The 13289-nt window shown below is 39.2% G+C and overlaps 1 protein-coding gene across 1 annotated transcript; it reads right to left on the bottom strand.

Annotated features, from left to right (window-relative positions):
* Nucleotides 1-4635: 4635 nt before the first annotated feature.
* Nucleotides 4636-7944, bottom strand: LOC103145321 (unconventional myosin-Ib-like). Its single transcript, XM_007562702.2, has 7 exons — nt 7834-7944; nt 7609-7743; nt 7280-7386; nt 7018-7150; nt 5926-6078; nt 5666-5796; nt 4636-5572 (listed from the first exon to the last, which is right to left on the bottom strand). The coding sequence occupies exons 1-7, from the start codon at nt 7924-7926 to the stop codon at nt 5440-5442; spliced, it is 885 nt and encodes a 294-aa protein (XP_007562764.1). The 5' UTR covers nt 7927-7944; the 3' UTR covers nt 4636-5439.
* Nucleotides 7945-13289: the final 5345 nt, after the last annotated feature.

The raw sequence follows: 13289 nt of genomic DNA, 5'->3' as shown, positions 1-13289 counted from the left end.
TGAAGCAAACAAAACAAGTTCCATGTTGGAAATGTCAAAAGGAATTTATCCTCAATAAGTCAGCTTTGCCCTTCAGGAAAATTTCCTCTTAAGACTTGGCTACCATATGTCTGAGCAACTAACATCAAAACATTTGTGCCACATTATCAACCACCAGCTCTTTTGTTATAGGACAGGGTGGTCAAACAAACATTTCAATGGTCGGAGTTAAGTTGCAAAGATGGAATGTTTTCAGCTCATCACTCCTATTTGTGTTTAACTTGCTGACGGTAAAGTTAAATTATTAACTATTAAGATGTTATGTCATTTTTGTAATTTCATGTAGGGGTTATGTCTAAATGAAACAAAGTCTTAAGAGGGTCACAAAAAGTCAAAGTTAACTTGTTATAAGTTGAAGAAGGAAGGTGGTGTTCTGGTCAGATGAGACCAAGAGAAATTGTTTTAGCCTACATGCAAAATGTACAAGAAAATACTATCCACCAACCTGACTGTGGAATCTACAAGTCAGTACATGGTGGTGGCAAAATCATGCTGTGGGAATACTTTTGTTTAGCATGGGAAGTTGGTCAAGTGTTTTCAAGCTACATACAAAGCATTTCTGGATGAAGACTTATCAAAAGCTGCAAAGAACTTCAGACAATAGATGTTGCAGACCTAAACATATAACTAGAGCTAAAATAAATGAGTTTATTGACCCACTTATGCATTAGAACTGTCTAGTTAAAGTCCAGACCTAAATCACCTGGGAATCTGTTGCAGTTAGTGTTGTTCACCAACACTCTCCATGAAATCTGACTGAATTTAAGTTTCTGTAAAAAAAAAAAAAAAGGTGTAGAAAGTCATTCTTACTGAAATTGGAGTAAAATGCCATCTTACAAAGTAATTAAATACTTAAACTATATAATTGAAAATATAAATGGGGAAGCATTATGTTTAAGGGGTTTGGAGTGTTGTTCTAACGGCACGTGCTACTTTAACTACACTTCAGAATAAACGGTGCAAAAAGTTTCAGTTTATATCGCAACATTGAAGATAAACACCACGTTTCATCTCTGCTGGATAATCAAGCCAACTACACAAGAAGATAAAGAAGAAAAGATGGAGAGACTGAAAATGGATTCCTTCAAACTAAACTTTAATGTTATTGACTCCCAGTAGCAGCATTTTAGGGCTAAACATTCAGAGAAATGCAGATGCTTTAGTGTTATGTTAGGCTAATTAGTGACTGTGCAGAATAAGCTGCACAGTCACTAATTGGTATTCCTTTCAGCGTCGGTGCAAATGAAAGTTAAAATTTTCAGCCAGCAGCCCAACAGCTTTTGGTGGGTTGTGAATTAAATAGCCCACTAAGAGAGCTGTTATAGGAGGGCGAGACTTTTGAGAAGAATATGTGTCCTTATAGAAACTTTGACAGCTGTATGTTAGATACGTTTCAGTTTTGCTGCTATAGATTTTTGTTTTAGGACAGATTTACTTCACACATTGTCTTGCAAAAAAATACCCCTGAACCTTTCTACAAGAGCAATGAGTTTTCATCACCACAGACACTCTGGGAACATTGTGTCAGGGTCATGTGCAGTTAAGTCTTCCTCCACAAACAGCATTTCATTAATCCATACCAACCACAAGGCATGTTTAACATTTAAGGATTTTAGTTTTAATTTTAAGCCTCATTTTCTTTTGAAAGTCTGTTTAAAACAAAAACAAAAAATTACATTACTTGGCTAACACAAAAAAACTACAAAAAAAAAAACTCCCCTGAAACTCTGCATCTTGTCAAACAGTTTTATTCAGATTTTCTTCTATTCTTCCCCTTCCCGTTTTCTATTGCACGGCTGATGAGAGTCCAGAAGATGTCACCAGAGACTCAGGAAAGCAACTTCAACTGCTCCACAGCTCTAATGCCAGTCTGGGGAGAAAAGTGTTCACCTTTAGCTGGTTAGTTTTCATATCACAGAAATCTTTCATTTTATGTTGACATTCTGAAAGACGAAAGAGCATTGAATGTTTAAAAGGTGTTACTTGCCATTTGAGAACCATTCTAACCACAGCTCCCAACATTTGGATTGGAGTCCTGAGTTACAAAATATATTCACGATGTGCTCTGCAAACTGATTTGATCAAAACGGTGTGATGCAGGTCGGCACTGCAGTGTGCAAACGGAAGACGCTCCACATGATCAGAGAGCGCATTGTCTAGTTCCTTTGTAGTCCCACAGAGAGTTGAATAATATCCACAGGGAGTGCTAGGACTCCGCCTTCCTTTCCCAGCCTGTGGAGTGGTGGGAACCGGGTACTGGGCAGCCCAAAATGGCCCGCTATTTTTACCACTCTGTTCAATCAGAGGGCTGCTCCCCTGAGACCTGTTGCCGGCAGCTCTCCCAAAGCTGCGGAATTTAACCCCAGGACGGCTCCCCCCCAGATGTGATGGAAAACATCTGGCCAGTTGCTCGACTGCTAGGCTTGGCCACACAGCCCCAGAAGGCTCCAAACCATGTCCCCCGATGATGCAGATAAACAACAATCAAAGCCCGTTATTTAGTGCTGGGATGTGAGGTACATAAAAAGCAAAAAGGCTTATAAATTGAAATGCACTGAGTAATGATCTGTGTGGACAACATTTATGGGTTTAAGCTTCAAATAATTAAATGGGGAAAAAAAACGGCAGCAAAAAACATTTATCATTGATCTTTATTTAATTTAAAAAGAATACTTGCAAATGTTACAATGAGTTCTACTAAAATATTTTTCTTGTTCCATCTCTGAACACAGTTCAACATCAGGCACACAAGAATGCAGACATCATTTTGCAGCTCTAACTTCTGTTCAAACACAAATCAAGGGGAAGAAGAGGGCAAGAAAGATGTTACAAGTGAAACCACACCAAAACAAGGCTCCAAGTAAATCCATTAGAACCATCAGTTTATCCCTCGTACGTGTGACATCTGATTTCCCGCACCATAAGTGGCTGTACTTGCATGCCAAAAATATTTTTCAAAAGGAAGAGCCAAGTAAAAACATTTCTAAATTTGAGTTGAAATGAAAAGTGAAGTCCGATTGCATCCCCTCGCCCCCCCATTTTGTTTACTTGTATTTATTTTATGCAAGTAAACCAGTAATTTGTAAACAAGTCAAACAAAAGGAAAAAAAAAAAAGTTTTCATTAACAGTTTCTGAGCAGTTATCCAACCTGGTCTAGTGCAGGTATTTTAAATATGAATTACTTCTGCTTGACTTTGGAGAGGCCTTCCTTAGCCCTTCATCTCCCAAAAAAATTATGCAAACACAATTTTATAAAATTTTATGTCTGCAATGGCCAGTAAAGCTTCTTATCGTTTCCACAGGACATAGTGATATGAGGTACGACAGCATCAGTGACCTTCTTAGGCCAAATGGGTAACAGGAACAGAACCTGAACACTTGCTGTTGAGTAACAGAAAAGTAAAGGCAGTGTCTTACGCTTTAACTGCTTTAATTTTCTGCTCGTTAACTACATAATTTATCTGCCAGGAAATGTCATGCGTTTCGTTCTGAGTTTCAAAAAGTTAGATTACTGGTGACAGAATAATTACGCTTTGGATAAGCCATTCAGTGCAACAGTTTTAAAGTTCATGGAAGAGGGGTTAGCACTTTTTTAAGATTGTAGTCCAAGATGGTACAAGTCTATTTCTGTCTTGGCCCATTTCAGACTTTGCTTCAGCATCCACGATCAAATTTTCTCTCTCCCAGAGGCTGAAGTCATCTCAGTGGTCAAAGCTAAAAGCGGTGGTAGCGGTTTTTGTGAAGCATGCTGGTATATTCACACAAGAAACCTATGCTGGAGGTGGCACACCACCATTTATCCTCACATGTGAAACAGACCGAGAATGGCACAAAGAGGTTCTGATCAGTATTTGTCAGTTACAAGATTAAAGTAGTGTGAAGAGCTAAATTAGTGGTGTAGGTAAATGCTTTCCATTTCTTTTTACATTTAGGTTCATACCAAGACCAGAAGCATTTCATGCTGCATTCTCAGTATGCATTCACACAGGAATCTCACTGCTGTTGCACCACCTTCGTGACTCACTTTCTGAGCAAGTAATCCTCAGTTTTTGGGTAAATAAGGCAATGAAATGTTACAATGGTTTAACTCAGTTAGTATAGACCACTGTAAGGTTTTAGTTTGTATTGGTATGCTTTTGTCTGTGTCCCTCTGAGGATAACCAGTCGACTCAGCCTCCAGTTCCAACTAATCTGGGCTTTTATCAAATAAAGTTGCAAAGAATTTACTATAGATACAATATTAACTGCATATAGCCTTTTAACAGAACCTCTCAAATTAACATTTGGTCTGTTCCCCTTGTCATGTAAAGTGAAGGGCAAAGTGGTTCAAACACTACAATAAAGCTGTAGAAGCTAAAATATTCACACCAGTAATGCATATGAAAATAAGGAATCTAAACTGTGTGTCCATGTTATGGCTACAGCCTATAAAGCCTATGTACAGCTTATGGCACAGGAAAGTCAACTTCCAGAAACAATATTGCACACAACATTAGAACTGATTTCAATGGTCAGAATTTGAGGTGGAAAAAGTAATTTTGGGGAAAAAGGTTGGGTCCAAACTGATCTAATGTCTCATCTCCAAGCAACATGAACACAGTTTACAATTACTGAATAGATGGAATAATGATTAATCAGCTTTACTAGAAAGAGGAAATGCAAGTGATCATGTGTAGTGCAATCAAAAAGAAATTATTTAATTTCATTTTTGGCATCAATATAAATAGGATCGTCACTCGCATGGTACTGTGTTTACACCTGTTTAATGGCACGTAAGAATGAATACAAAGTGTTTTACAATTATTTAGCAAATTATATCTTACTTTTACACAACTGCCCACTGTGCTGTAATCCAAGAAAATAAGAAAACAACATACAATCAATGTAGTTTTCAGGCCAGACCCTCTGGTACAAAGGGGAAAGCAAGTGGAGTATTCAGGTGTGTCAAAGAACTAAATGCGACAGACTTGTGCCCAAATCCTGCATCATAGCTCATCTCAAATTTTTAAGCCATCTTTCTTACCAGCGTCAGAGCAGCTTAAAAGCAGACGAGTTTGAACCGTTGGAGATCTTCTTTAAGTTCTTTTGACATTTTCTCTGAAAACTAGTTTACCATGGAGGCAGCGACATTGCCACGGGTATACAAAAAGTCGGTTGTGCTCTGGCATCAGCTCTTTACACCAAAATTTCTGTGGCATGCAACTCTTTAGTTTGAGCTTTCTCTGCCAAAAAAAAATTGTGGCCCATTATTTCAGCTATAGCGGTGCCATGACAAAAAAAATCAGATAAAGAACACAACAAGAAGCCAAATGACAGCATGTGTTTGGGCTCAGGGTTGGCACAGGGGTGGTGATTGTCAAGTCCAGAACGTCTGAGTTGGCCGACAGGTCCTCTCCTCTTTAAGACGACGCGGGCACGGACACCTCCAGCAGGCGGTTGTTTTTGCGTTTGCATGATACGCTGTTGCCGTTCTTGGGACTACCTTGGATGAATTTTACGCACACTTTGTCCTGTTTGAACTGCACCAGAAACCTGAAACACCAGAGAAGAAAGAGCAACAACTTATATCACCAAGAAGGAAGAGGCAACCCGCTGGCCTCGATATAAGTCAAAGACTCTGCATACTCGTCTGAGATGTCAATGTTGAGCTTTTCTCTGTCTGCAGCCATGGAGCCGATGCGGTGCAGTTTGGTTATGATTTCAATCAGGTGATCACTGCTGAGCAAGAAGTCACCTTTGACAGCAGAAGCTGAGCCCTGTTGGGAGCAACACAGTCTTTAAAACTATTTTTCTTCATATTTTTGAAAAAGATTTTATGGTCACACAAAAAACCTGAAAAAAAGTTGATCATCTATCGCTACATATCAAAACAACGTTCTCCTCACCTCTTTGAGTTTGAGAGCAAAGAAGCCATCAGTTTGCGTGCTCGTTGACACACTCGCAAGGTCTGTAAGAGGGACGTTGGCTTTCAGCTGCCCAGTTTTCTGATCAGCCAGAACAACGTTCTTCTTAGTCAACAGAAAGAGTCGAGATGACCCCTGCAAGCACAGAAACACTGGTGTCATCCTGCAGTCAGTCCAACATAAAATACAATATATCAGACTTTAAGACGCAACTTTTTAAATGGAAGCAGAAAAATTTTAATGAAAGCACTGGGTGAAACGCTTTACAAATGTATTCATGCCTGTTGAACTCTCACTACAATCACACCCCGACATGTATTCCATTAGGTTTTTATGCAAGATGTTTAAAAAGAAATATTTTAGAAATCAAGAAATGCGGATTGCCACAGGAGAGAGGACATAAACTGGGAAGTAGGTGCCGTGTTCTGCAGAGATCAAAATTAAGACTTAGACCGCACCCAACTCTGAACGCCACAAAAGTGACCTGTACGTACTCGACCAGGAAACAGAAATTTCCTCATTTATCTGATGTGAAGACAAAAGTTCCTTCAGGCAAACAAGAGCTGAACCCCGAGGAAGTCCTCATAGGTCTGTCCCACTGCACCTTTTATCAGAATTGTAAGCCTACCCGCTTCACATTTTCTGTCCAAACACCTCAAAAGAACAAAATGTTATTTTGTTAGTGTCAGAGATACAATGTGATGTTTAAGATCACAAAAATAGTTTGTGTCAGGGTTCAGACCTAAAGCCATTTGAAAATCTGTGGTGTGAGCTGAAAAAGAAAAATGCTGCTCGGACTTTCCAGACTGAACCTAAACTATTTTGCAAAGAAAAATGTCCAAATGAGTTGGTAGACGTTCAAAATTGGTAGAAATGTTCCAAAACCTGGAGCTGTAGTTGCAGCAAAATATGGTTCTGGTACTGATCATCTAATGCTGAATACAAATGCACCCCACATGTCAGATATTCATTTGTAAAAAGCTTTATGTTGATTGGTCGCATATAACAAGTACAATGGTGTCAGCTGTAGTGTTGATAATGTAAAAATACTTTTCCAAAAGCACTTTTTCCTACCTTTCCATTGGCCCTGTTTATCTTGTTGACCACGTCGGCCAGCAGAATCTTTTCGTCTACGGCGCTGCTGAGTTTTTGATATTTTGGATTCTTGCTGATCTCCAGGTAGTCTCCTTTGAAAGGCTGTCTCACACTGAGAAAAAAAGATGCAGTCAAAGACATTTGTATAATGTGAAATATAAGATGTATGAAGGCTCAATCTGGCATAAAATTAAAATCGACACCATGGGCATTGCTTTGGAGAGTAGTGAATACAAGATACCTGCTTGGGTAGAGAGCCTTTTTATCTTTAAAGAGCTCGCTTGCCTCCAGCTTCTCCTCATACACCGCCTTTTTCTCCTCTGTGAATTGGCTCCTGTATTTCTTGCACTGTTTGCATCACAAGTCAAAATAAAGAATAACTGCCAGGAAACACTAGTTTTTGTATGAATCATCATTGTACTTTGATCTGCTGCCTACATCTTATAGAACGTAACTGAAAAACTCAGAAATGCTGACTTTATTCTGGTACACACTTGTCTGGCAGTTTTACAGTAGACAGCAATCACTCTGACAGTGTAAAGCAAGCCTGACTGAATGCGACAGACAAACCCTCCAGAGATGGAAAATCCTCCGAAGCTCAGCATGGACTCCATCCAGGAACGAGTAAGGCCTGGCAGGCCAGGTCTTGTCTATCGGGGACATGGAGGGCAGTTTGCTCTTCAATCCGAGGAAGTATTTTTGCATCTAGTAATCCAAAACGACCCAAAAAGTGTTCAGTTTCAACATTAACATGGACCCATTCACAAAACATCACATTTCTTAAGCCAGACTTACAATCCTCTGGATGGTGAAGTTATAGATCTTCTTGCCTGCGTTTGCCCTGAAGAATTTTCTGTATTCTCTGCGGACCTTTGAGAGCACAATCATAAAAACACTGAATCAATTCCAAGTTTACTCTGTTGACTCGTTATACAGTGGGACAGGAAAGCAGCACACTGAAAGAGGAGCAACAGCACAACAAAAACTGCACACACACAAAAAAAGGCGTTTTTGTTAGTTACAAACGACAAAAAAACAAAACCCAGTCTGTTGGAAATGATCCCAAATACAATAATGTCCTCAAATGAGTGAAGGGGCCATCATTGTTATGACAAACTTCATGCTTTCCTTAATGGGACAAAGCAAATTATAACAGGTGATTATCCAGGCTCCTGTTGCTTAATTAAAAAACAACATTTAAAACATGAACATCGTAAACATGGATTGTTTCACTCCAAAAAGTAAACATCACACAGACAAGAAAAAACAAAACAAAAAAAAAAAAACAGGAGACACTCCTACAGTGAAGAAGAAGCAGAACAAACGGTGTTGGAGCCACAAATGGTGCTGCTTTAGGGGTCAGTAATGGAAGACAGGGAAAAGTTAGATAAAATGAGTAGACTTTTGCACACTGTTGCTTTAAAAAAAACACAAACAAAAAAGGCTGAACAATTTTCTATTCTCTGTATTCAGAGACTCCATATTTAAAGTGGGCGTTAAACTTTTACATCAGCTGTTGTAAATTACTTACATTGTGTTAAAGGACAACGCCTACAGTTGATAAGAGGGATCATAACTAAACTGTCGTTGCAAACCAAACTGATAATTCAGTTTCAGTTTTTATGCATCTGCACGACCTTGGAAGTTAAACCATTACATAATCTCACACTGAGAAATATGGAAAAATCCAACCTTCAATTCAACATTTAGTGGTGGCTCAAATACCGGCAACTGCTTAAAAACAATTTTGGAATATGTGATCAGTTTCTACAACTTTCTAAATTACAAAGAAATGATTCATGATTCCCATTTCCAAGATGGGGGTCTGGAACCAGTGGCTCTTTTGTGGCTTGAGGTGAATTTTGTTGAGCTAGACAGAAGGCAAAAACTAATGATTTGAAGAAGGTGCTGACCCCTGCTGCATCATGCAGCTTTGACTTGTTACTCAGGCCTTCTAGCCACTGACCACTAGGCTGGAAAACAAGTTTATCTTGCCACCACCCACATTATTCAGAATGGTAACTGAAGCAAAAAAAGTAAAACGGATCTCAAAAGCTCACTGAGAACTGCAGCAAAATGAAGCCTCCTGATGTCATGTTTCCATTTTCATTAGAAACGACCTAAATGCCAAAGAGGACTTTGGGATGCCAAGAAAAGATGGCATGTCCTTTCATAACAAAAGCAAACATGTCACATTTGATAAGTTTTGCTTATGCTTTGGTCAGATGAGAAAAAGATTGAGTTTTCAGAAAAAAAAAGAAAAAGAAAACAAAGCACCTTATTGATAGTTATTTACAGTGGAGGATCTGTGATGCTGAGGACCCATTTTTCCCCCCACAGGTCCTGGAAAACCTTTTGGAGTGCATTGCTACAAAAAATCTTTAGAATAATTGGGTATGTTAAGTTGAAATCCAACAGTCTGCTAGTTAGCTGAAAATGGGCACTTTACTTCAGTCTTCTAGCAGGAACCTTCATCCGTGGACTCATCTCATCGGCTCATGCCAATGATTACAGAAGATTCAAGGCGATCTACAGTCAAAGCGCCAGTGTCCTACATGTTTTATGACAGTGGTTTATTATGAGGCCTAAGCAGAATCTGACAACTTAATTAGGTGGCAACATGTCCATTAATTTAACTGTGGAACAGGGATACAGCTGAAACATGCAACACACCAGTTCTTGGAGGCTGAAGTTGCACACCCCTAATCGAGAAAGACTAAAGATTGGTTAAGAGCTCCATCTCTCTGCTCTATCCTTGCTTAATGTTATACTCTGAAAAAGGTGCTGTCCTATTAGCAAAATGGGATCATATAAAGGGTTACGAGCGACTAAAATTAAAACTTTGTTCAAACGGTTGGATTTCTCAATTTTCTTTAGTATGAGTTTGTAACCTTTCCAAGTTATTTTTTGCCAGAAGTAATTTTTTTTGCCAAAATTACTTGGAAAAAATTGACTTGGGCAATTACTGTAGGAAGCTGACGTAATGCTTCTGCAGTTTCAAACTTTAACAGGGACGGCAATGACAATGGAAGGTGCCGTATACGCTTTCTGAACTTCGTAAAGGAAAACAGAAGATATTTGCAACAGAGAGCAGAGGCTGCCTTTCTGAGGACTAAAAGTGATGAAAAGGTTGATGGGGGACAGTGATGGGGAGCAGATGGCACACAGGGTGATGGTTGCTACGCCGTGGGGGCTGGTGGGTACCTTCAGTCNCCTAAATCACCTGGGAATCTGTTGCAGTTAGTGTTGTTCACCAACACTCTCCATGAAATCTGACTGAATTTAAGTTTCTGTAAAAAAAAAAAAAAGGTGTAGAAAGTCATTCTTACTGAAATTGGAGTAAAATGCCATCTTACAAAGTAATTAAATACTTAAACTATATAATTGAAAATATAAATGGGGAAGCATTATGTTTAAGGGGTTTGGAGTGTTGTTCTAACGGCACGTGCTACTTTAACTACACTTCAGAATAAACGGTGCAAAAAGTTTCAGTTTATATCGCAACATTGAAGATAAACACCACGTTTCATCTCTGCTGGATAATCAAGCCAACTACACAAGAAGATAAAGAAGAAAAGATGGAGAGACTGAAAATGGATTCCTTCAAACTAAACTTTAATGTTATTGACTCCCAGTAGCAGCATTTTAGGGCTAAACATTCAGAGAAATGCAGATGCTTTAGTGTTATGTTAGGCTAATTAGTGACTGTGCAGAATAAGCTGCACAGTCACTAATTGGTATTCCTTTCAGCGTCGGTGCAAATGAAAGTTAAAATTTTCAGCCAGCAGCCCAACAGCTTTTGGTGGGTTGTGAATTAAATAGCCCACTAAGAGAGCTGTTATAGGAGGGCGAGACTTTTGAGAAGAATTTGTGTCCTTATAGAAACTTTGACAGCTGTATGTTAGATACGTTTCAGTTTTGCTGCTATAGATTTTTGTTTTAGGACAGATTTACTTCACACATTGTCTTGCAAAAAAATACCCCTGAACCTTTCTACAAGAGCAATGAGTTTTCATCACCACAGACACTCTGGGAACATTGTGTCAGGGTCATGTGCAGTTAAGTCTTCCTCCACAAACAGCATTTCATTAATCCATACCAACCACAAGGCATGTTTAACATTTAAGGATTTTAGTTTTAATTTTAAGCCTCATTTTCTTTTGAAAGTCTGTTTAAAACAAAAACAAAAAATTACATTACTTGGCTAACACAAAAAAACTACAAAAAAAAAAACTCCCCTGAAACTCTGCATCTTGTCAAACAGTTTTATTCAGATTTTCTTCTATTCTTCCCCTTCCCGTTTTCTATTGCACGGCTGGTAAGAGTCCAGAAGATGTCACCAGAGACTCAGGAAAGCAACTTCAACTGCTCCACAGCTCTAATGCCAGTCTGGGGAGAAAAGTGTTCACCTTTAGCTGGTTAGTTTTCATATCACAGAAATCTTTCATTTTATGTTGACATTCTGAAAGACAAAAGAGCACTGAATGTTTAAAAGGTGTTACTTGCCATTTGAGAACCATTCTAACCACAGCTCCCAACATTTGGATTGGAGTCCTGAGTTACAAAATATATTCACGATGTGCTCTGCAAACTGATTTGATCAAAACGGTGTGATGCAGGTCGGCACTGCAGTGTGCAAACGGAAGACGCTCCACATGATCAGAGAGCGCATTGTCTAGTTCCTTTGTAGTCCCACAGAGAGTTGAATAATATCCACAGGGAGTGCTAGGACTCCGCCTTCCTTTCCCAGCCTGTGGAGTGGTGGGAACCGGGTACTGGGCAGCCCAAAATGGTCCGCTATTTTTACCACTCTGTTCAATCAGAGGGCTGCTCCCCCGAGACCTGTTGCCGGCAGCTCTCCCAAAGCTGCGGAATTTAACCCCAGGACGGCTCCCCCCCAGATGTGATGGAAAACATCTGGCCAGTTGCTCGACTGCTAGGCTTGGCCACACAGCCCCAGAAGGCTCCAAACCATGTCCCCCGATGATGCAGATAAACAACAATCAAAGCCCGTTATTTAGTGCTGGGATGTGAGGTACATAAAAAGCAAAAAGGCTTATAAATTGAAATGCACTGAGTAATGATCTGTGTGGACAACATTTATGGGTTTAAGCTTCAAATAATTAAATGGGGAAAAAAAACGGCAGCAAAAAACATTTATCATTGATCTTTATTTAATTTAAAAAGAATACTTGCAAATGTTACAATGAGTTCTACTAAAATATTTTTCTTGTTCCATCTCTGAACACAGTTCAACATCAGGCACACAAGAATGCAGACATCATTTTGCAGCTCTAACTTCTGTTCAAACACAAATCAAGGGGAAGAAGAGGGCAAGAAAGATGTTACAAGTGAAACCACACCAAAACAAGGCTCCAAGTAAATCCATTAGAACCATCAGTTTATCCCTCGTACGTGTGACATCTGATTTCCCGCACCATAAGTGGCTGTACTTGCATGCCAAAAATATTTTTCAAAAGGAAGAGCCAAGTAAAAACATTTCTAAATTTGAGTTGAAATGAAAAGTGAAGTCCGATTGCATCCCCTCGCCCCCCCATTTTGTTTACTTGTATTTATTTTATGCAAGTAAACCAGTAATTTGTAAACAAGTCAAACAAAAGGAAAAAAAAAAAAGTTTTCATTAACAGTTTCTGAGCAGTTATCCAACCTGGTCTAGTGCAGGTATTTTAAATATGAATTACTTCTGCTTGACTTTGGAGAGGCCTTCCTTAGCCCTTCATCTCCCAAAAAAATTATGCAAACACAATTTTATAAAATTTTATGTCTGCAATGGCCAGTAAAGCTTCTTATCGTTTCCACAGGACATAGTGATATGAGGTACGACAGCATCAGTGACCTTCTTAGGCCAAATGGGTAACAGGAACAGAACCTGAACACTTGCTGTTGAGTAACAGAAAAGTAAAGGCAGTGTCTTACGCTTTAACTGCTTTAATTTTCTGCTCGTTAACTACATAATTTATCTGCCAGGAAATGTCATGCGTTTCGTTCTGAGTTTCAAAAAGTTAGATTACTGGTGACAGAATAATTACGCTTTGGATAAGCCATTCAGTGCAACAGTTTTAAAGTTCATGGAAGAGGGGTTAGCACTTTTTTAAGATTGTAGTCCAAGATGGTACAAGTCTATTTCTGTCTTGGCCCATTTCAGACTTTGCTTCAGCATCCACGATCAAATTTTCTCTCTCCCAGAGGCTGAAGTCATCTCAGTGGTCAAAGCTAAAAGCGGTGGTAGC

This window comes from Poecilia formosa, unplaced genomic scaffold (assembly GCF_000485575.1).
Source record: "Poecilia formosa unplaced genomic scaffold, Poecilia_formosa-5.1.2 Scaffold140, whole genome shotgun sequence".
NCBI classification, from domain to species: Eukaryota; Metazoa; Chordata; class Actinopteri; order Cyprinodontiformes; family Poeciliidae; genus Poecilia; species Poecilia formosa.
This window is presented reverse-complemented; position numbering and strand designations above follow the sequence as displayed.